This window comes from Strix uralensis, chromosome Z, assembly GCF_047716275.1.
Source record: "Strix uralensis isolate ZFMK-TIS-50842 chromosome Z, bStrUra1, whole genome shotgun sequence".
In the NCBI taxonomy this organism is placed as follows: Eukaryota; Metazoa; Chordata; class Aves; order Strigiformes; family Strigidae; genus Strix; species Strix uralensis.
In genome coordinates this window covers 81,360,600-81,384,801 of record NC_134012.1, presented here as the reverse complement: position 1 = coordinate 81,384,801, position 24,202 = coordinate 81,360,600, and the positions used below count along the sequence as shown (strand labels likewise).

Sequence of the window (24,202 nt, the reverse complement as noted above, 5' to 3'; positions counted from 1 at the left end):
GAAAGGTTTCCAGACATTTATTTCTGGAACTGTACACCAGGTATTAAAGTACAACAAATACAAAATAATGCTCAAAAAAATCAGTGTTTATGTACAAATATTAAAACCAATGCAACAACAGCGACTTCCTCTTGAACATCTGATACTAAGACATGTTCCGATTGTCACTAGATTTGTTGTTATGCACAGGGTACTTACTCTGAACTGAGAATAACTGGAATCTCTGTTTTATTAGGAAGACTATAGTAATTCCTACTGTATTTTACAACTGATAGTATCCTCCTCCTTCTTTCAGTGAAAAATAGGAATAAAAAAAATAGTAACCTTGTCATTATTTTATAAATTACTGTATTTAGTTTCCCTGTCTGTAGACAATGTGCTTGTAATGCTGGGCAAATAGTGTCCCTGTTAGTCAGTTTATCCATTAGTTTACATTCAAAGTTGAAATATTCACTAGAGACTTTGGTTAAATTAAGCGTTAACACTATGTTCTACTTGATCTGAAGTTCTCCTATATTTTTGACCCTCAGTTTTAAAAATTAAAAACAGGAAACAATTGCACAATTCGATGACCTAATTTTACACAATTTAGTATTCTTCATACAGTATTGTACATCCTTCAAGTAAATTCAGCAGTTTGACCATAACAAGAGGAAAACTAAACATTTAAAAAACTAGCATGAGAAGATGACATATGACTAACCAAAGTAAAAGTATTGCTATAATCACAGCACCAGTTACACTTCTAAATGAATCAGCTACCCTCTTCCGATTCCCTGTACATAAAAAGGATACATTTACCAACACTGCAATTGCCCATTATGGATTTTTTGGTTTGTCTGTATGAAGAAAAAGTGTAGCAATGGACAAAGAATTCATCACAGTTTGTTATAAGAATTGTGCTTCACCATCTAAGAAACAAGGCAATGTAATTTCTTCATATGGTTGAAATTCAGTTATCTTCATGCTGACTTTCAAAACGCAATTCTTTTAATAAACAGTAACAAGTTCTCCATTTAAATGTTTAAACTGAGAGAAAAATAAGTAAGTCCAGCTTTTAAAAGAAAAGTTCAATAAATAGCTATTTTACATGGGTAAAGTCATAGTGGTACAAATTTATGAATGTCACATCAAGCATGCACAAAAATGTTACTATACACAGAAGTAGTCAGAAAATATTGAAATAGAGATCTAAAAAGATATGAAGAATTTACATATTTACAAAATCTTGCAAATTATTGCCTCATTTTAACAAGGAATTAAAAGTAAACGATACCAGCTAGTTAGCCAACAGGCTAAATAACATCAGCATCTATTAGACTAGCCGGAATTCATTTTTCTCTCATACCATTTTCTGAATTTTGGTCAAAAGTCTTTATTAAATAACTAAAGTGTCCATTCAACTTGCTGACAACCCAAACCTTAGACAAGTGTCTGTCTACATTAAGAGCCCAGCAATGCATAGATAAACTGAATATATTACTGCATCAGCTAATGAGAATGGGCATGTTCATTTAAGTGCAACTGGTATAAGCATTCAGTCATCTTTGTATAATGATTTTTATACAGACCAGCCACTCACTGTAAACCCATAGATAAACTTGAATGTGTAACAATGGAAGATTATGGCCAGTATTTTACAAAATTACATAAAATGTGTTGATTCATAAACAAAAGAAACAAGGTACGAAGTTCAGCACAAAACACAGCAACAAGAAGCTGACAACTTGGCTAAAAACTGTCAAGAGTACAAAACAGGGCCAAGGCTACCTGATACTTACTGTGTACTTACTGAAGTTACATATTTCAGATGTGTAAGCTGTAACTAATTATAAAATTATCTCTACTTTTGTCCACTCTGCTAAAATAATTTGTTTTTAATATGGTAAACGTACTATTGTGCAAACACTTCAAAGTAATCTTCATTACAATGCTGTAAAGAAAACTCCATACGCTGCACCCAAAACTCAGGATGTCAATGCAGTTCACAGTATGCACAATAAATACTCTCTTCCCTTTCAAATATTAAAGTCACTACTTTCTAATTACTCAGCATAACCTTGAAGCAACCATTACAAATATCAACAACGCAAACAAGCACTTGAATAATGAAAACAAATTAGTGGCAATTAAATTTGTAATACAAACAGTGCGAAGAAAAAGTATGGAGGGAAAGGGATAATCCTATTGAAATAAGGTTCAGATTCTCATTAAAAACCCCTGCAATTTGTATGCTACAACAGGTTACAAGCCAATACTATGTTTGATTTTGACTCTTCTGCAAGAATTAGAACAAACATTTGCAAGACACATTTCCTGGATGGCTAAATTGCACTCAATGTTCAAAGTAAAAAATTTACTGAAATAGTTGTTTTACGGGAAACGTTTTTACTCATCCTCTCCTATTTGACCAAGGTAGTGAAATGCCATTTTTAAGCCAATGACTTGCCAAAACAAATAAATGCAATCCACACTAAAGGAAAACTTTCAAATACATACTTCAAGGTTCTACTATTCCTATATAAACTAGATAGACCCTCAAAATTCTAACACTTTGAACTGCAGTGCTCCAAACAATTTGTCTTCCAAATGCAGACTGTTTGTTTAGTGGTAAATCCTAAATTGTGCAGACTGTAGCTTTATACAACATCAGCTGCCTTAGGAAAGTTAAGATTACATTACTCTTAGGATTACATTACTCTTCAAAGTTGTGGACAAAACCTATCCAAATGCAATATAGCCTAAAACGCATCTGTTCAAGCAAGTAAGTAAATTTAAAGTACACAGACACTTATGGCAGCATAATTATTTCTGTGTAAAGTAGCCATGGCCTATAATTTTGCAACAGCATCGAAGTGCAGGTCTTCACACTTTATTCATGTTAAGTCCCTTGTGCTAGCTTCCACCAAGATGAACTTGCTGTTTTTGTAAACGGAAGTGCTCTAGTTTAGTATCACATGAGAGAAGGTTCCATTTAAAAAACATCCTCGTATGTTTGTGCAGTTTAAATTAAACAAACCCACCCCTGCCTTTATAAGAAAAAAAAAAAAATGCTACATTGAGCAGGGATCAGGATTGGTACCTGTAAACATTGTTATTCCACTGCATCCGTTACAGCAAAAGTAACTTAGACTAAAAAGCCACTCCAATCCGTTCAGAACTTCTGTGCTGGTTTTGAAATGGTGGCCTCTGTCTACAGGCTTTAAAAAAAATTGAAGCAGAGCTTAAAGCTGCACCACAGAGTTCTCTTAGTCCCAAACTCTGCCGAACACCCTACAACATTTCCACATCTATGGACTGAAAAAAGAAATTACTCTTGATAAATCAAGATATAGTTCTATACATACAAAGACATCACTGATGTCATAAAGTTCAAACTTCCAGTGAAAGACTAAGCAAACCTGATAACTCCCATCAAGTTTACTACTACTGCATAAAGTACCCACTGTTTGTTCAGTTTTCCACAGTCATTCTGAGTGAAGGGCAGCATGTTGGTGAAGAGTGTGGGTACTGATAAAACCATTTGTCTCATTTGCAGATAGACTGCTGAAGTCAGCCACTGAAACAGCCATTTTGGCACTGGTAATATGGTGTGTATGGTTCTCGAAGTCCACACCAAGGTTATTTACAGAGACATCATTCATGAAAGATTCTGGGACAGCAATTCCCATTTTCAATCTCTTCGCAGGTCTTTCTGTCTCCTCACTGCACATGTTCATTGGGTTTAGCTCTGAATGATAAAAGCCAGTCTCAAATAAATTAAAACAATCACTTTCACCATTGCTAGGCAAGTTAAGCAATTCTTCTGTTCCAACAGGCACATGATTAACTGGTGCTCGGGGTAAGCTGTCCATAGGAGGAAAGGCATCATCCAGGCAGTTCACATCTGAAGTGTGGCAGACTGTAGCTACACTGTTTGTCAATGCTGGAAAAAAGATGAACACAAATGCAAATGAAATAGTTGTTTGCATACTTACAAAAAAAAGATTTTTTTTTTTTTCCTGATTTACCTGTCAACTCATTGGCAGTAATAGAGTTCAGAATGCTTAGCTGTTGATCAGGAATGGTTTCTGTTCGACTATTAGATGTTAAGGCTGAAGAATGCACTGCTCCACCAAGGGCTTCTGCTTCATCTACCAAACGATCCATGTAGTCCCTAAAGAATATTGCACCCATAATGTATTATTTAACCGGAAAACAAGGCCTAAAAATGATGATGGATTAATTTCAGTTGCCACAGCCACTGCAGCATTACACTGCAATGACCGAAAGGAAAAAATATATCTTCTACATTTACAATTTACAACAGAGAACATATTCCGAGCATGTTTTACTTACGTAACTCCTGGATGATGGTTGTACCTCTTCTTTCCAAATCTTGTTTGCTGAGCAAAGTAATCATAACGTTCTGACTTCTTCCACATGTAATAGAAAGCCACACACTCAGCAACCGTTCTGGTTCTTACCTAAAAGACAGCAAGAAGAACTGACAAGATTAATGCAAAGACTCATGTTTTGTCATCTCCCTAATTCCCATTCCTGCAAAATTGTTAGTTTTATTGTTCTAGTATCTGGAATAAACCAATTAAATTAGGAGACTTCAAAGAGATCTACAGTGTCAAATAAGTATTATATTTGTTCTACTGTATGTATGACTGGCTTTTTAAAAACCAGATTGAAAATATATCTACATTTGAAGCATTTATATATATAAAGATATATATATAACAATTTTTTAAACTACAAGATATCTCTCTCTTAAGATGGAGAAAGCTGAGCAAATCAATGACCCAAGAGAAGTGAAGCACAAAATACTTTGGGTACTTATTCCTTCTGGGAAAGTCCAGAACTGTGGAGGCTTTGACAACAGATAATCACAACAGTAAATGCTTAAATAACAAAATAAATTTGTACTCTTGTTGACTACAAAGTATAAAGGATTCAAAAGGCTCATTTTGATCTATGTTAACTGTTTATCTCTTTTCCCAAAATGGATGTTACTATGCGAAGTCACATTCTTAGAGAAAAAGTCATTACTTCTACCTATATTCTTATAAACTATATCCATTTTTAGATGCAGTACCAGTTCACATCATCAGCAGCTCACTGTTCCAGTTTAAGTTTTACAACTAGAATATACAACTTTATCCAGATATTGTCTGGCAGTAAACTACACTTGAGCTTAATCAAACTTACAGAAGCATCAGAGGCAAATCCAAAATGCCTTGAGTGTAGTAGTAAACCTTGCTAGTTTAGACACAAAACACACTAGGCAGAGGAGGGAATGAACACATGTCCATATGCTAGTATATAAAGTCTCAGTTAACAATGCTTTGGAGTGGTAAGAAAATATCTCTTGTCAAATTTCTCCACGCACTAAATCTTGTCTAGCCAATACCTTCCATATACAAGCAACCTCAGCTTATGCTGGATCCCAGAACCTTCCCTGAACTTTCTGGTGTTTTACCTACTTTGAAAAAACCCCAGTGGATTTCTTAGACAAATTCTGTTCCACAGGGACAGATACATCAACCCATGTACTATGTTGCATCTTGGAAACCATATTTTTCAATTATTTCCTTGCATCTCTGATTAATTACTGTTTATTGGTAAGGTCCATTTAAAATCTGAACCACTCAAGTATTATTGAGGACAGGTTAAACCAGATATTGAGCAGGACTAGCTGACTGTTGCTGAACAGCAACCACAACCCTATAAAGTTTACCTGAAATACTACAAAACCACCAGACTCCTAAAGAAAAAAACCTTCAAGATTGTATCAAAGGAGATATACAGAAAATGTGGAAACATCCATATTGTCAACTGTTGCTTTTTGATAAAAAAATAAAAAAATCCCTATTCTTCAGGCACAGTGGAGTCAACCAGAGGCAACCCAGATCAAGATTAGTGCTGGCCAGAAAGGAGTACTGATGGATGACTACACTTTCTGAAAACACAAAGAGCTAAGCCTGTTTCTGTAAACTTACATCTTCCTGGTGACAAAAATAAGTTGATATGCTTCCCCCTCTGCCCCCACCCATGGTATGGAAATACTGTACTTCTAGGAGAGGCACACATTTAAACTAAATTATACTATGAATGCATAAATGGAAGTAATGTCAACATAAATCAATTTCAGAGATAATACACTGACTCATCTTGCAATGCTTAGCTTTTCCAGTAACACCCGAGGAAAAATTAGCACAAAAATGCCAAGGTGGTTTTAATATGTTGGTTCTTATTTCACCATTCTGCATGGCTTCTGACAAATGTATGGCTTTTACAGATTTTCAGCATCATATCATCTATCAATTCTTCCATTTAACTGTAAAATACTAACCTTGTTTTTCTGTATGAGATGAAAGTCTTTTCCATAAATCAGAAGTGCATGTTCAAAGTTTCTGCATTCTTCTTCTGTCCATGCTGTCATCTCTTCTAGACAATTATAAAAGTAGCATGATAAGCTTGATTTCACTCACTAACTTTTTGCAAAGAATAAAGTATTTGTTGCTAATGGTTGAATATCCAAATGCATTTAAAAAACCCAGTAGTTCGGTTATTTAGATCCACGTTCTTTCCTCTACTGTACAGATACCTACCTGAAATCTAACATTCTTCTTTATGAAGACTCACAGAGGAGTTTGATTTATGAAATCTTTTATCCTTGAGGGCATAGGACATTTAAAAGATTTATTATTTCTTAATAGGTTCCGCATCAAAAATCCAAGGCTTGATAACACTATCGAGGTGTGAGATAATTTTTCTGAATATTTCTTCTCACATAGCATAGAAAGAACAGTGGTTGTTGGAAAAAAGAGTGAAGGAACAACCTGTTGTGATGGATGCCCCTGCTCTGACTGGGTGAGCAGTACTCTGATTCAGGCATCACTAGCAAGAAAGCCTGAGATCAACTCTGCTGTGCAAACTGTGAGAACTGTGCCAGGCTGCATCTTCTCAGGGCTAAGGAGACTATGTCATGTCTTAACAGGAGCTAACATTACCAGCCTGAGCTGGGATTAGAAGACTAAAACTGCTAGAGCTGCACACCTGCACATACACCAAAGGGGGGGTTGACTATGAGTCAGTCACTTTATGCTATAAACATCTGTATTGCCCTGAGCCCATTGAGCTCTCCTGTGCAGCAGCAGGCTGCACAGAGTTACCTCCCCTTGAGCAGGGAAGGGGCACCTCTCAAGGTTACCTGTCAGGGTTGAGACACCCCTTACAAAGCACCTGATGGCTGCAACAAGGTAAGTGACATTTTACATTAAGCCTAAACATATCTTCTGTGCTAGCGACATGTACATCTATCAAGCTATAGCTTAATTATTAGAAGTGTAGTAAGTAGTAGAGTGTTTGACCACTGCCTAATTATCAATTATTTATATCATTGTTAAATCACTGTTTAATTACTATTCAATTATCACTTAATTACAATTCACAATTATCATTTGATCATTTAATTGTTAATAAAACCTTTCAGTTAACCCTGTAATGATGACTCCTCTTAATAATTCACCTGCAACAAAAATTGGTGGATTCAATCACTGACTACTTACTGAGGCATGAAGTTAACCTTTCACTGAAATTTTAAGATGACTGGGTGCATAAAAGGCAGGATAACTGGAGCAAGATAAAAGAGCAGTAGAACCTTGTAAGAGGGAAACTGGAAGATGGTGAAGAGAAGGTAATAATAATATACAAGATCTTGAAGAGGTATTTAAGAGCTGCATATAAAGAATGTGAAGAACAAGAAATGAGAACGTTACAAGAGGAAGTTGAACAAAGAAAAAGAAATGCCGTTACCTCTGCAAATAGACAAATTGTTTAAACAACTCGGGGAGGAAAAAGAAAAATGCAGGAAGGTCTAGAACTCATGGTAACTTGGGCCCCCAACCCCCCCAGATCCTGTAAAAATTTGTAAGCTAATCATTTCCCCAGAAGATTGGTACTAAGATATTTGGGAGGACCCCAATGAAGAACTTAATGATGAGAGTGAATTAGATGAATCAGAATTTAAGGTAGCCCCTATTATTAAAGCTGAGATATGAGTCAGACCTCAAAGGGGCAACTGGAGAAGTACCATAAACACCACTCCATGGGAACCTCTTCAGCTGGTTAATTTGCACAACGAATATGGGTGGAAGCCTGGCAAAAGCAAGACCGACTCTCTCTGGCATTTCTCCTTAACTGGAGGAGATCTTATTATGTCAGATCACGATGGCTTTTGGGGACCAGGAGTGTCCTTGAGTAAGGGATCATCCCTTATCTCCTGGGTTCAGCTGAAATAGTTAATTTTCTTCCCAGTAGCTGGTAAGTGCTGTGTTTTGGATTTAGTGTGAGAATCATGTTGGTGACACACTGGTATTTTAGTTGTTGCTAAGTAGCACTTGTCCTAAGTTAAGGATTCTTCAGTTTCCTGAAAGCAAGCAGGTGCACAAGAAGCTGGGAGGAAGCATGGCCAGGACGGCTGACCTGAGCTATCCAAAGGGATATTTATTCCATACCATAGAACGTCATGGTCAGTATATGAACTGCGGGGAGTTGGCTGGGGGGGTGGATTGCTGCTTGGGTGTCAGTCAGCGGGTGGTGAGCAACAGCATTGTGCATCACTTGTCTTTTCGTGGGGTTTATTTCTCTCTTTTTTATTATATTCCTTTTCATTGCTATTATTACATTTTTTACTATTATTGTTATTATATTTTATTTTAGTTACTAAACCGTTCTTATCTCAACCCACAAGTTTTTTTTTTTTCTCAATTCTTCTCCCCATCCCAGTGGGAAGGGGGAGGAGTGAGTGAGCTGCTGCATCGTGCTGAGTCACTGGCTGGGGTTAAACCATCACACCCTAGTATCACCCTCTGAGTAGCATACTGGGCAGGAAGCACAGACCCTCGGGACATAGGGGAGCCCACTGCTGTACCAGTAAGATCATTAAATGAAATTTTTACTACCATTACAAAAGCAACCTGCCTTCAGGCTATGAATGACAGAGGTGCACATGGTAATTACCCTATCTCTGCCCTTGTAGACCCCAAAGCCATGGAATCACTAAATAGGGAGCCCTGGCTGTTTTAAAATTGTACCTCATTGCAAAAAGGGATGAAATAAGACCGAACAGTACCTAATGTTCAGGAAGGTCAGGATGGCCAACCCCGCCTCCGACCCATCCCAACCCGGGTAGACTTGATGCATGGCATTGTAAATCAGTAGAGAAACAGGGTGGGGTGAACCAACACTGGGAGGGTGATCCCGAGCTGACGCAGATATAGGAAATGGATCCAGCAATTAAGACAGGCTCCCCAGAACCCTCAACACTTTCCCCAGTCTCATAAACCCACTGGTAAGGTAGTGGACCACAGAAAAGGCATAATGAACCATGGAGAAAAGCTATGCATACGTCAGGTAGCCATACAGGGCCAACCAACTAGGACTACACTTAGTCTGATCCAGGTTTTTTAAAAACAGGGGGTATCAGGGAATCTGGAACAAACCAACCAACCATCTGCTCCTAAAGATCCCACAAATAAACCTTTCAGACTTCTTACGGAGGAACTACAAAACCTTAAGATTCTAAAAGTGAACTTTAGTTTTACAAACAACCACAAAAAAATCACTAAAAGAGAGTAAGACTTTTAAAACAAAGTAGTTCAAATTATTTGAATAGGTCAGTTTTGTCTCAAGTATTGTTGCTTTCCTATCTTGATTATGGCTTTCGGTCTCTATGTAATTAAGAAAGGGTATTTCAGGCATCTTATATTCATAATGGTGATCCAAAAAGTTTCTGTTCAGCTGACATTTAAAGCCAATGGGGGGGAAAAACCACACTTCAAAACATTTCTGGAAGCAGACACTGGAATCAAGCCCTTTCTGCTCTCAGATGAAGGTAATAATCATTCCACTGCAAGGCCATCTTCTTTCACACCCCATTAATTTTACACTCCTTACTACAGAGCTCTCAAGCTTCAAAGAGAAGAAAAGATCCCCATGTAAAGTCTTACTCTTAAGAAATTATCTAGGGAGTGGTGCATTTTAAAATCTTATCTTGAGAGTAACAGTGAACTTCAGTGGGTAGAGTAGAACACAGCGTAATAGCTACTCTAAGAGACAGGCACTGACAGTATTATCATCCTTTACCATTTTTAATGAAGTAAGTCCCATCTGACTTGGGGTGAACAGTGTGAGTACTAGTCCTTAGGATAGAATTTTGGGCTCTGTATCACAAATGGACAGAGGTATTTTTCAACTGTGAAACAGGAATCTAAATCCTAGAGAGGTGTGGGATTTAGGATACAACCCTGCAATGGATACTTCCTTATTGTTTAGGTCTACCCAATCTCTTCCTGTACATGAGCTTTCTGAAGCTGCTCTGGAGTCCTTATTGTCCCTTTCAGCTTTACCTTAGATACTTAGATACTTAGCTTTCACAGCATCTAACTTAAACCACTCAAGTTCCCTCTGGATCCAGTTCTGAGTAGGGAATATGTGACAGAATATCAACTTATAACAGGGCTCATACTCCATTTATGCAACACGTATGGTATGTTAAAATACAGGACAAAGAACTGTTTTTGTTAAATGATAAACTCTTGATTTTCATTTTCATTTAAGGGAGTAATAAAGTTAGGAACAAACAAGACGGAAGCTCCTTTTCCCCTGTAAACTCAAGCAAAGCTCTCCACACTCATCACAAAGATCTGTGGAACTCTAAAGTACAATCAGTTTAGGGTTAGCATAGCACAATGTAAGCACAGTGAGGAAAAGAGTGGGGCTTATTTACATAGTCAGCTATGTTCTCCTGATTTTGGTATAAATGTCATCAGATTACAATTGAACATGATCTCAAAGAGATACTGCAATGTGGGTGAGAACTGCCTTACGGGAGCAAAATCATCACTGCCCCCACCCCTCTCCTCAGTCTGCACCACTGTTAAAACAGCAGTGAAGGGAAGGTGAAAAGCTGATCCTCAATCTTTATACAAGTTGCAAACTTCTCTAGCAGGAATTTCCAACTGGCCAGTAAGATTATACCTAATTTGTGCTAAACATCATGGAAAGGGATATGCTCACCAATCTGATTCTTATTCAAGGTTTTCCTACACCACCTTTTTTTTACTCTTTTTTTTTTTTTTCAAACAGACATTTCTGAAAAAATGAACAGTCTCTCTTACCCTGAGATGCCTTTCCATTTGAGCAGTATCTCTCAATTGCTTCTTTAACATTATGGCTACTTTTAAGAAGTTCATACAGTGCCTATAAAATAGAAAAAGTCTTTAGAAAGAGCCAAAGTTTGCAAATATCCGACACAGACCTCTAAACCTAGCCCTTCATTTAGCATATCTAATGTAAAAAAAAAAAAGGGTTTATCTTTATACATTACAAAAATTCTAAAATAACCACCAAAAGGAAATCCAAGCAAAGTTGAGGCATGGTTTAATTAAGGAAATGTAAAACATTATATGCAATTATTAAAAAAGCTGGATTGGTCAACAGCATGGTGATCAGAAACATCACAGATCACAGCACTGTCAACATTCAAATACTTGTAACTTTAAGCATGTGCTTAAACTTACAAATAAGAAAGATCCTGACCCCGATAACATCGAATTTAAAAAAATAAAGAAATTGAGTATTGCTGCCTTTAAAATACGAGAGAGAACACATGTTAATTACACACCAATGTGTCACAAATGGAACACATATAAAACATACTTGTTCATTGTCCCGTGTATGTAGCCCTTCAGGAATTCTGCCAATCATTTTTTCATTTCCTGTTCTTAAGGAGGTTTCAAAAAGGTATTCTTTAACTTTATTTTCTGAGATCACATCAGGTTTCCAAAGTAAGTGGTCTTCATTTTCATAGGCTGTTAAAACAGAAATGCATTAATGCCAGGTGTGACATTTTTAAGGCTGTAACACTAAACACTATTTCACAAAGACAAAGAACAGGAACACAGAAGTAATCAAATCAAACACCATCACGCCACTTTCAAATTTTTCCCCAAAAGTCTCAGTTAAGAGACAGTCTCTGCAGTGTAACATGGCGAAGAGATTCATGTTCCATGAGGCTTTGAGATAAGGGACTGAACTCCTGAGACAAGGAGTCTTTATAGAGGAGCGGCTTGTTGACAGCTAGATGCTTCAAGTCAAACTATGCGTATGTATTCATCATCTTCATATAAACTAACTAGCAAAACCATTCAGTTTTATGCAGCTGTTTTCAAAAAATAAACTATAGTTTACAATAAAAGAGTGTATGATATTACTTTAATATTTTAAATACTACATGTCAAAAAAACCCAAAATCAGAGGAGGTGGCTAATTCATCATTTTCAACTAAAATTTGCCAAAAATTACTTAACAGAATGAAAATCTAGGTCTTAATGTGGTAATTTGTTTTTCCACTCACTAACAACTGAATGCTGTTAAGAACTTCTACACTGCAGACTTTGCAAACAATCAGGATGTACAGCCCTCCTTCATAGTACAGTGAAGTCATGTATGTACCTCTTAAGTAGTTTATTTGAAAGACAATATACTGGAAATACACAAGAGTTAGCCCGAACTTTTGTCACTGTGTGCACGTTTCAATTCTAGATTAACCTATAAATCTTTTACTCTGATCAATAGATGTGATTAACATTGCACCTAATGTTTCACATACTCTCTTGGTGATACAAAATTAGACAGTCATTCAATTCAAACACACAAGCATAATGGCTGTTACAGTAAAAGAGATGAAGATTCTCAAATCTCCCATCAAACTGCAGGGAACACATTAAGTTAAGGTGAGAAATAAAATTACATCTCCTCTGAAAGTTCTGTTACAGCTTAAGAACATCGAAAGCTTTCAAACAGGCATGTTACAAGTGTAAATTTTATAGAAGAGCAGAGCTGCCTTCTTGCACAATTCTGGTAGCTGGGACTACACAGCAGAAATATAAGCCCCTGTTTGCTATCACAAGCTCTTCAGGGAGTAAAGAAGAGGCTTTCACAGAATCCTCCACCCCTACAGCCAGGTCCAACCTCTCCAAGAACTAATGATGCTCAGCTTCAACCTCTATCAACCAAGACAACTCAGCACTTCTTGCTGGAGTCCACAACTGATAATCTCAAGAGGAGCTCCTCTGGCTCCCGGATCTGGGAGCTACCTCTTTGCTCTTGGCCATGCCAGCCGACAAGATTCTCACTGGTTCTCTCTAGCACCATCTCATTCCAGCGAAAGCTGTCAGATTAACCCCTTCCTGGTCATTCTCTGGTCATTGGCACTTCTCTAGATCTTGGCTGAGGAAAAGTCAAGATGTGTAAATAGTAAAAGGACTATCCAAATAAATCTGGTTCTTACTCCTCCCCTCTTACAACCCGTAAGCATCATGCTTGCATCTTACAAAAAAGGAGACTTCCCTAGGTCTCTTACACGACATAAGAGATGTCCACTTGCTAATGCTTCCAGCTCCATCCACACTAAACATTCTTCTTCCCTACTGAAAGGACCATTCTTCAAAAAAGCAGTTGGTAATGGTGAAAAGACTTGATATACTTAGCTAGAATAATATTCCCATGAAATGTTACAGTTCAAAGACAAGTAACTTACAGAATATTGAAAATTTACAGAAAAAAATCCCCAAATGCCCTTCATTTATTAACATATTCCCCAAACTGTTCCTTAATTTCATAGCTGTTCAACATGAGCAAATTTCTTTCATTATTGCTTTCTGAATTCCAAACTATACGTGCTATACTCTTCTCATAGTGTAGGTTTCTAAAGATACAAAATAAAACTCTAGTAAACAAATTATTTCTTCTACTCTAGCACAATTGCAGTTTTTAACCCAAGTTTACACTGGAATAACATCATACTTAAAATATCCTATTTTTTAAAAGACAATGTATCAGGACCTACATCTTCTACCCATGCTATGGAAATTTAAAATAGTTTATTGCTTTGTTTTTCATATCCGTTTTATAACCCATACTGTTGTGCTTGCCAAAAACCGAGCAAACAAAAATATTGCTTTGAAGATCTTCAATGTAAACTAAATTACATGCTCATAGTCTAGTTATGATACTGTGATGAAAATACTTCCTTCGTGACCCACAGTTTGTTGCCTCCTAATATTAGTAGATACTTCAGAATTAACACTGTAATACACCCTCCCATGTTTTCTTGAGAATGTTGTCTTGAAGTTGAAGAATTACATTTCTGAGATATAATTATGTGGTTGTGCTACTTCAGTTTTCTAGGACTTTTTTTTTTAAGGTCTCTGAGACTTTAACTAAGTCACTGAATTTACCTTGTAAATTTAAATAATGTTTTTCCATCAACTGCTATGTATAAACATGAAATAAAAACAGTCAGAAGAACTTACCCTTTTCATCATCACTGTATCTGCCAAGGTAAGGTGGAATTTCAGCCTGGTACTGTGAACCAACCATTATTTCCTGAAGATGTAACAAAAATTAAAAGAGAAGGGTATTAACTTAATATTTTGCGTATGGAAGCATTAAAAATGCCATTAACCTGGCATTTGGCAGAGAATTCCAGAATTAAGGTACTATTTTAGATATGTCTTAGATAAATCTTTATTAAAAAACTGCATTTTTATTAACAGGACATTTTTTTAACCTTTTTAAAAAAAGATATAATTATTACCTTTCTCAAATCTTCAGATGAATTACCATTGTCTGCCTCTACATCTTCAGCATCTGATTCCTTATCTCCATCACAAGTAGTGTTTGCTTCAGACACAAAGAAGTTTGCTTTTAGCTAAGAAGAATTTTCAGTTCAAACACAGAACTACAAGATATCCTTTGTTTTTGAAAGCAGCACCTGCTTTTATTCTGCGAGACACTTATCATGAAACTGTTGATCTAAATTTCTATCAGAAGTCTGTTAATCTACATTTCTATCAAACTAGCATGAAGTCAGAAGGCACTGGTACCTGTATACTGAAGAACTGAAACATTTATCACCACTGCAACTGAGACAATCTACTATATTTCTAACAGTCAAAAAGGGAATGAGATCATTTTTCTTCATCAATTTTCTCTATACGGGCTTATACCGTACAGAAAAGGTATGAGAAAAACAGAAAACTTTCAGGGCTATGACTTAGCCTCAGGTTAATCACAAAGAAAGTAAAGTTGAAGGCATGTCTTTATTACCTACTAAAACCTTTAATCAGAAGTTTTAGTGGGCATTCAAAACATTTCTTTAAACAAGGCTGCCTCAGCATGGAGTGAACATACAGGAAAGATACACAAAATGGAATAAGCAAAAGACAGCATAACACTGCTTATTCCTTTTTAATTTTTTTTTTCCTTAGTAAGAAATACAGCAGATTCAAGCAATTCAAATACAGTACTCATACAAAAACTCATATTTTAGAATCTGGAACACTGTGGTACTGGGTTCTGAAGTAATTCTATTTTTATAGTTGTATAATCCCCAGCAGAATGGGGTCTACAGTTCTGATACGATTAAAGCTATTTTGTAGGCTCAGACTTCAGAAATGACATGCTCATAAATACAGTTGCAATTTTAGCTTCATCACAACTAAACAGAATTGTCAACATCAGAGAAAATATCCAGGACTGTATGGACTGAGGTTCTTCTTCTGCAGTCATTACTACAATCACCAGTCTATCTCTTTTTGTTGGAAAAAGCAAGCAAGAAGCTAACTTGAATGCATGAAATAACAATATGCCTAGATAATCACAGGCAATTATTTTTTCCAATTAATTCAAATTAAATAAAACAGCTTATATTATGTATTAGACATGTTTATCTTAAAACTTCATGTTATCTTAGTATCTGAGAAATGGACAGAGATCAGAAAAAAAGATTAAACTGCCAACAGCATGGAGAACTGACATCTCCCTTCCTGAAATGGTGGATATTTCATTTTAAAATGTCCAGCCAAAAGTTTTAACAGAGAAAGTAACATTCTGATAGAAAACCATGATAGCTGAAAACAAAGACGACTGTTTCTTAATCCTCTGTAAAATGAGGGGCTAATCATTTTTTTCTACAAAGCTGCCACACTTTGTGCCATATTCATTAACAGCTCACAATCAATGTTTAAGTGCCAGCAAGTTTGGGGTTTGCTTAACTGAAAAAAGGGCATTGTAATTTTTAAGGCTTTTGTCTCTCTCTTTCAATACAATTGTCTTATATTTATTACACAATCAACAGCATGCAAAGGGCTATGATTGCTGATGACTGAGACAGCACATCCCCTTTATCATCCCCCTTCTCTAGAGGAATGAAATCCCCAGGAATATCTTAAGAAACTTGCCAAAGTGATAAAAATCCTCCACAATGCTCTAAACTCTAGTACACCAGTGAACAGTGAGCTGCATCAGGCAATGTGGAATACCTTGTCCAGGTTGGACAACTGAACCACTGGTTCTCAGATCTTTCACATAATAGCTCCATGGGTAGTGAATCTTTGGTGGTCATGGGTGTACAGGCCCCATCCCATATAAAGCCACTGTGGCTCACCCCATGAAGTCCTATGGAAAAAGCATTGAATGGGTGAAGGGAAATAATCACAAAGAAACTGCATCCCAGTTCACATCCATGGGCTGCATGGAGGAGTCACTGGCTTAAAAGCAGCAGCAAAAATTTTAGTAGAGAAACACTGATTTAAAAGAATGGGTTACATACTCATGTAATTCACTAGCATATTCAAAATTACAAAGGGTGTTCCTCAGTACCACATTAACTATCAAGTTACTGTATTTGTAAAGAAATTTATTCTTGTCCTTTGAGCACAGTACCAATGTAAGTCTCTTAGATAATCAGTAATACCAAAGACAACATTCATGTACAACATCCTGCAAAGCACTGTTTCTCAATTCCCAGTAAACTCAGCACTATTCTGCAATTTTGGTATTTTAAGCCAGGAAGCTATATATAATTTAAGACTTTTTGAGTACTATTATAAAATTAGGTTTCCTACATCTTAATGGCCGAGGAAAGAAGTCAGTAGCCTCATGTGAAGTAACTGATGGTGTCAAGTCATCAGCAGAGGACTGTGTTTCTTCATCATCACCTGACAAGAGGTCTTTAGCGATTTCTTCCTGTATCATTAAAATAAAAAAAACCCTCAGACTGAGCATTAAGTATAGACTGGTGAGCATTCAGATTCAGCAAACTGTAACTCTCATTAATTAAAATTATTTTACTGTAAGTAAATTTTGCAGAACATACTCCCTTAATTAAAAAGTTAGTTTGCTCCTCCTAAATCTAAGAACAAATATAACCATTTATTTCAGAGTTGAACATGGGGGTTTAGTTCCCCTTTGTCTTCTATTAACATAAACGTACAAGAAGTAGCTTGTGCAAGCATCAATCTCAGATGTTCCTCCAACTGCTTCCAATGAAAAATGTCAGTGGAAACTACCTCAAATCTTTAGAATTCTGACATTCTTTGCATCACAGATATACCGAAGCTTTAGAAGGCTGTTACCCCTTAAACTCTGGGGGAAAAAATAAAACAGCCAGGCATTTTTGTAGAATTTTGCTGAGAGGACAGTTACAGATAATAGATAACCTGTTATCTTTTTTTTTTAAGCTACAGAAACATCAATTTTTTTGTGTTTTGGGAAGATATGAAGAAAGAAAATGCGTACTTCCTTCACTAGCAGACATGTTTGAACACCTCTGTATAGAGGTTAGGAAGGGAAAGAACTGTATCAGACAACAAGCTGACTACATTTTTGTAGCCTCAACACAATCGTGAATCCTAATGAGAATCAGATGTGCAGAGCCATCATTATACCCTACTTTCTGTGGAGTTTACCATTATGTCATACTTACAGAAAGTAAAGGAAAAAAACCCCACAAAAAAGACATATACTTAATACCTACATACTTTATACTCCAAACTACCAGCTGCATGTGCTTTATAGCCAAAAATCAATTAAAATCTCAGAATTCAAAGTTAGCTTGCATATCACAAAACTGGAAGTTTCAGGTTTTTACATCAGTAATGCAACACATATAGTCACTGCAAATAAAACAATCTCTCTCTCAGTCCCAAAAGTTGAGACCTTTCCAAACTATATGCATTTGAAAGCAACATTCCAAAGCATTCAGGAGTGCATCTGCAAGTTATCCACAAATGTTTGGTATCTGACATGTGTTGGAAGCCAGAATTATTATTTCTGGACATTGCATACACTATCAAAAAAGCCCACTTCTATTAAAAAGAAACCCGCACCTATTTAAAGTGCTTCGGATGTGTTTTAGAAAAACTGTTAGCTTACCCATCTCTCATTTGCAGTAATACACTGCCACTAACATTGCTATGCGTTTGTATGATAATTGTAATTTTAATTAGATCCTCAAGATCCTTGAAAAAGAAGGAATTCAGAGTAATATTGTATATTAAAATTAACAAAGATACATATTCTGTAACATCAACAGATAGTGAAATATAATTTAAGGTCACCTGGATTTCTGCTTTTAAACCATAATACAGGGGAAAATGGTTCTGACTTACTTTGTCTAGAGTCATATCTGGAAGTTCATCTGCAAGTTCACTTGGAGAGCTATCCGCACTGGAACCCGCCATAACCGGAATCGTGGGTTCATAGCCATAGAATGCCAGTAAGTCTTCCAATGGCATGTTTCCTTCCTGATACAAGAGGATTTACAAACATTTCAACATATTGCCAAATACCTGTACTTGGCCTAAAAGGATAAGACATATTTTGAAGAACAAAAGTAAAAAAACAAAGAAAAACTTAATTGAAAGCAGGAATCTTGATTAAAGATTTAAAATATTTCCAGGCACAAGACTGAAATAATTCATAACCATGTCTCTCGGCATATAGTGAAGTCCCATCACACTATTGAAGAAAACTGTTTACTAGATGAAACTGAAGAATAATTATTAAAAATTTGCTCCTTATCTGATTCATACTGTAGAGCATGACTTGCTATATTTCAAAACAGAAGATATCCTAGAAACACTAACAACGCCACTACAAGCGAGAAATGCAGAAACACTTGAAGTCCTACAGTGAGACATGCAAGAACGCAAAAACCCACAAAAGTAAACCAATACAGCACCTTTTAAGCCCTCCTTTCCATCTGCTGCACAATATATTTTACAATGACTGTTGAGAAGGTAATAGGAGAAAGACAGCTAATGATACAGAAGGCAAAAATCAAAAGAAAGGCTTGATTTATAACTTGTTTTTTCCAACAGCTTTTGATCAAGTGATTCTAGTAAGTGTCATCAGACTTACATCCTAATACAATTAATAAAACAGTAAACAGCGGAGATTTTTTTAGTTACCTGATTCAAGCCATCAAAATATTAAAGATATTTTTCATTATTTATACCTTTAAAAGTTATATTACCTTTAAAAATTTCTTGTTGAACTCACACACTGATTAAATAACTTGATTTCTTTAGTCAGCTAAGGTCTTAGTCCTGCAAAGACTTTTCACAAGGGGTAAACGTAAACTCATATCCAAGTCTTTCCAGGATCGGGACCTAAAGTAATAAAGTGTTTAAGATGAGTGGCTCTCAGTTCTTCCTCCTTGTAGAAGCAATAAGACAATTTTGTGGAGTAGCAACCCCATTTTAACCACCAGACCTGGCAAGCTGCTTCACTATTAGAATTCAAAGTTGATAATCAGCAAAAGCTGAACTGTAAAGGTAGCAGAACAACAACAACAAAAATTCAGGAGTAAAAACACTGACAACTCCACATTTAGAAAGTTTGTTTTCATATGGACTACAAAAACAGAGCCTGATATTTGATGCTAAAAATTACACTTTCCTGGAACTCTGTTGACCAAAATCCGCAGTTATGCTGAGTGGTGTAAGTGGGTCACTGAACAGTAACGCAGGCAGCATCAATCTGTAGGTGTTCAGCATTCAGCAGGCGTTTAAAATGGGTGATGCACTGCCACAGATGAACAAGAGGTGTAAAGAGGAAAACCGTGTAATTAAAGAGTGTAAAATGGAATCGGAAAAGCCAAGGAGTACGCTGGTCATTCTGTACACCCACCAAATGCCAAACTGATGAAACTAAGACATAGAACTACCATTTACATAGAAAATGAATGTGAGCCATCATGCCTAAAACAGGACTCTTACGTTTGCATACTGGAAAAGCAAAACCTGACCAACAGAATGAAATACCCCTAGCAGTCACTAGCAAAATGTACAGTTCCAACTTACATCCAACTTACAAAACTCAGAAGTGGTGATGCTAGATAATAGGACTCTAAACACAGCTTCTGCTATTTCCCTACCAAAGTGGAAGGCCTACTAAATGAAAAATATGAACTTAACATAACACTAGTATCTTTGAGAAGCTAAGTTCAGCCTTTTTGTGAGGATGCACTGCTATATCCTAACCAAACCTGGTTTTCTTTTTTTTTAAACAAGCTGCAAAGGCATGTTGCAGGAAACTGCATTTTACAATACAAACTGAAGAAGAGGTTGAATATCGTTTTCACTAGAAAAGTTACAGCATGTATGGACATTTATGAGAGAGTGAGTCACTCTTACCTTTTCTAAATCTTCAATTTCAGAGCTGAAATTTTTGCTTTCTTCCATCATCTCCTCTTCTTCAAGAGTTCGCTCATCATCATAATCATGTACCAGCATTTCAGCAGACGGGTCAAAGTCATGATCCTCAGACGATAAAGAGCCAACTATCAAAAAAATGTAATTTAGTAATATTTTCTATACATGAACATGTATGAATATGAACATATGAAATTACATCACAGAAAAACATATGGTTGCAAGAACTCCTTTACAAACAGAGTGAGAATTCTTGATGGAATAACTAGAACAAATTCCTAACTACTTGACAAATTCAGCTGTTTTAGCTGGCCTTCCTATTTTGTACTTGTAAGTAATAGGTGCAGCTTTCTCTCTTGCAGCAGAGAGTACTTGGGAGAAGTACCTAAACTACTAAAATAAAGTTTCAGACAGTACAATCCCAAATTAGTACTTTACTCCATAAAAGATTGCTTGAAACATCCTTGAAATCATCATTAATGTACAAAGCACACAAGGTATAAGATTTCAGATACTGCAAGACTGTGATTTATAGACTCTGATTCTATTTATGTGATTTATACAGTAACAAGCATAGTTTTTCGCTGGTAAACAGCTAACTTAGGTTATGAATCAGCTTCCTACTAAAAGCAAAATAAACACTGGCACTCACTTCAGATTAGTTTAGCCTCTCAGATGAATTTTTTATTAAAACTAATTTAATTCTTAGCACTTGATCTAGAAAGGAAGGATAAACATTGCAAAGTTTCAAGAAATACTGAGAAAAATATACCAGAAATAACAAAATGCTAATGATGACATTAACTATCAAGCTACTGTGACAGCTCTGTGGTCCAACAGACACTTTTTCATCACTTAAGAGGGCTCATAAGCCATCAAAAAAGTACTATTAAGTGCATTTTGTCAACTGTTAGAAAGGTTATCATGAGATTTAACAAGTTTTAAAGATGCAAATATTCTGCACCACAAAGTCACTGTTCTATGATAAAAATCACTGAATTACAGGGTTGTTTTGTTCTTTAATGTTCACTTCCTTACAACTTTCCGGATGGAGAAAAGAAACAGACCAGGATATTTCTCTTTCACTTCTAGTTTCCCTTTCTAGTTCTTAAACACTAGTGCTCTGTTGCATTCCTTGGCTTACGAGCAGCAGAGAAAAGGTTTATTAGGAATGATTTCCATGTAAAAAACTTCTTCAGAAGAACTTTTGAAGGAAATAGCTACAAATTTTCAATTCTCTTCAAAAAAATAAAGCAGTATCCTCTCTGCACTGCTTCCAGCCTTGAAAGAGACAATTATATACACTAACACTTCTGAATCTTAAAGCACATAACTAATTTTTGAGCAATTATGCTAAATGTTCACTCCTTATATGCAGGTAATTAAAGTAAACTTTGTTTAGCTTGCTTAAGACAATACTGTGAAAGTTCGTAGTATCATATGTTGTAGAGAAACATTCTGCCCCAAAATGCTTTTTATTCACATGCTATTCATATTACGGTCTCACAGAACTTTCACTATAGCAGATAATGCTACTCCAGTTACCATAATGACACTACATGTTGAATTTTCGTGCTCTTGGCCATTACATCCTTATTCAGTCTTAAGGAAGTGTCAGCTGCCTAATCTAATATAAATTTATATGTATGTGTGCTCAAAATTATTGCTTCTAATCACTGTTCCAATTCACTTTACATTTGAGTAATGCAAGTGGAAGTTCTGTTCCACTCACAGACTTTAGATAAAAAAGTCCCGCTTCTTCAGTAGCTCTGAATGCTCAATATCCCATTTAAAGTATTTAAAACTGTATTAAAAAACACAAGCTCATTAAATTTTGTAGGAGTGGTTACAAAAGATGATAAACAGCCAACGCAGAAGGCAGTTACACAGAAGCAAATACATTTCCCAACTACTTCTTTGAGACTAGCCCTGCTGATGTTAACTATGATTGCTTGTGTAAAGTATTCCAAAGAACCTTAACAGCAGTTAAAGCCTCAAAAATTACTTATCATTATGATTTTAAACATGTTATTACCAAAAAGTCAAAAATCACAAGCCTATAATTATCAGCCAAAAGAGAAGCAGACTCTCTCCAGGCTACACAGCTTTACTGAGATGTTGACTTAAAAGTGCTACAAAACTTTGTTTTCATTTTGGGTTCCAAACAGCCAATTACTAATCGCAACCGGAGTGAAGGGGAAGACTCCACAGCGCACATTTCCTTTCAAAAATCTCATAAGTGGTTAACTGTGTGAACATGAAGTGTTAGGAAAGCAACAAGGGGATAAGTTCGGGAAGGAGCGGGAAAGAGAGAAGGGTGTGCGGGCAGCAGGCGGGCCGGGTACTGCAGCAGAAGGTGGGCGAGGACGAACCTGGGCTCGAACTCCCAAAGGAAGCCTGAGGGGAGAAAACAGAGCGAGGTAAGTGCGGGCTCCCTCCGGCCCGGCAGCAGACAAGGGTCTTCATTACACGCTCCCCGCCTCGGCCCCCGGAGTTGCCCCCTTCCCCCGCCGCTCCCCGCCAGCCTCGGCCCCTGCCTCCCGCCCTGATGGCCCCTCCATCCCGTTCACCCTCTCCCATCCCGCCTTTCCCTCGCTCGCTCGTTGCTCGCTCGTGCCCGCCTGCCGTTCTCCTTCCCTCCCTCTCCGCTGGCAGAACTCCCCCCGAAGCCGCGTCCGGCCCGCCCGGCGCTCCTGCTCCCTCCGGCCCCGGCCGGGCGGGACATGACAGAGGCAGGCAGCGGCGGAGGCAGCCGGACCGGCCGCCGCCTCTTCCCCGCTCCCAGCTCCGGGGCTCGCTCCTCCTCCCTCCCGCCGGGCGTTCCTCCACCGCCCGCGCTGCGGCGGCGCCGCCGCCGGCCCGGCCCGCGCCCCTCGGGGCCCGGCGCGGCGGCCGCGCCCCCCTCCGCGCCCGGCCGCGGCCTGTCGGCCGTCGGCGGGCTGCGAACCCGGCACCCGCGCTGCGCGGCGCCCGCCGTGCGGCCTAGTCGCCCAGGCTCCCGCTGCCCCGCCGCCGGCGGCTCCGCCGGCCGCCCCGCCGGCCCGCCGGCCCCCCCGCGCCGCTGGGCCGCCCCGGAGGCGCCTTACGGGGATGTCGAGGCGGGCGCGGGGGGCCCGCCGGCGACGGGGCCCCGCGGGGAGCCGGCCGAATCCCGGCGCCCCGGCCCCGCTTTCCCCGCTCACCTCCGCCATATTGGGACGATCGGGCTGAGGAACAGCGCTGCGCCGAGTGCCCGGATGGGGCCGCTAAGCCAATGGCAGCCGCCGAGCCCCAGCCGGAGCCGGCCGGGGAGGGAGCGGAGGGGCCGGCGGGACCGGGCTGGGGCGGAGGAGGCGGCGCCGGGGCAGGGGCAGCGCCGGGACCCCACCTCCGGCAGCGCCGCCGCCACCGCCCGCCCCGGCCGGCGAGGGCGCGCTGCCGGCCGCGGCCCGCTGCGCCCCGGCCCTGCCCCGCCCGGAGAGGGCGCTCGGCGCCCGCCGCCGAGCCCGGGTCGGAGGGGCGAGGCGCCGGCCGCCGCCCTCCACCCGCCCCACCCGGGGAAGCCGGGGCCGGTGGAGGCTGCCCGCCCCGGGAGCCGGCGGGGCGCCGAGGCCGGCTGGAGCGCTGGTAACTCGGACGCTTCCCGTCCGGGTCAGCCTCTCTCCGAC

The 24,202-nt window shown here is 38.7% G+C and overlaps 1 protein-coding gene across 4 annotated transcripts; it reads right to left on the bottom strand.

Moving 5' to 3' along the window:
* MIER3 (MIER family member 3) lies at window positions 1-23,860 on the bottom strand. Of its 4 annotated transcripts, none has more exons than XM_074855632.1 (13): window positions 23,738-23,860; window positions 22,928-22,952; window positions 20,538-20,683; window positions 18,510-18,644; window positions 16,965-17,085; window positions 14,654-14,739; window positions 14,370-14,442; window positions 11,713-11,864; window positions 11,172-11,253; window positions 6,341-6,435; window positions 4,339-4,466; window positions 4,011-4,156; window positions 1-3,925 (listed from the first exon to the last, which is right to left on the bottom strand). In XM_074855632.1, exons 1-13 carry the CDS (start codon window positions 23,744-23,746, stop codon window positions 3,468-3,470), a joined length of 1,656 nt encoding a protein of 551 aa, XP_074711733.1. In that variant the 5' UTR covers window positions 23,747-23,860; the 3' UTR covers window positions 1-3,467. The 4 variants fall into 4 exon arrangements, with proteins under 4 accessions (XP_074711733.1, XP_074711734.1, XP_074711735.1 ...); XM_074855633.1 differs by having other exon boundaries at window positions 6,341-6,432; XM_074855634.1 differs by lacking the exons at window positions 22,928-22,952; window positions 23,738-23,860 and adding an exon at window positions 21,208-21,227.
* Between the last annotated feature and the right edge of the window lie 342 nt (window positions 23,861-24,202).

What these genes read in the sequence shown, in the direction of transcription:
- MIER3 (XM_074855632.1), bottom strand. An exon ending in ATCTCATACAGAAAAACAAG is followed by an intron (nt 4,467 to 6,340) that starts GTTAGTATTTTA and finishes GCTGTCTTTTAG; the next exon opens with GTAAGAACCAGAACGGTTGC. An exon ending in AACCATCATCCAGGAGTTAC is followed by an intron (nt 4,157 to 4,338) that starts GTAAGTAAAACA and finishes AATATTCTTTAG; the next exon opens with GGACTACATGGATCGTTTGG.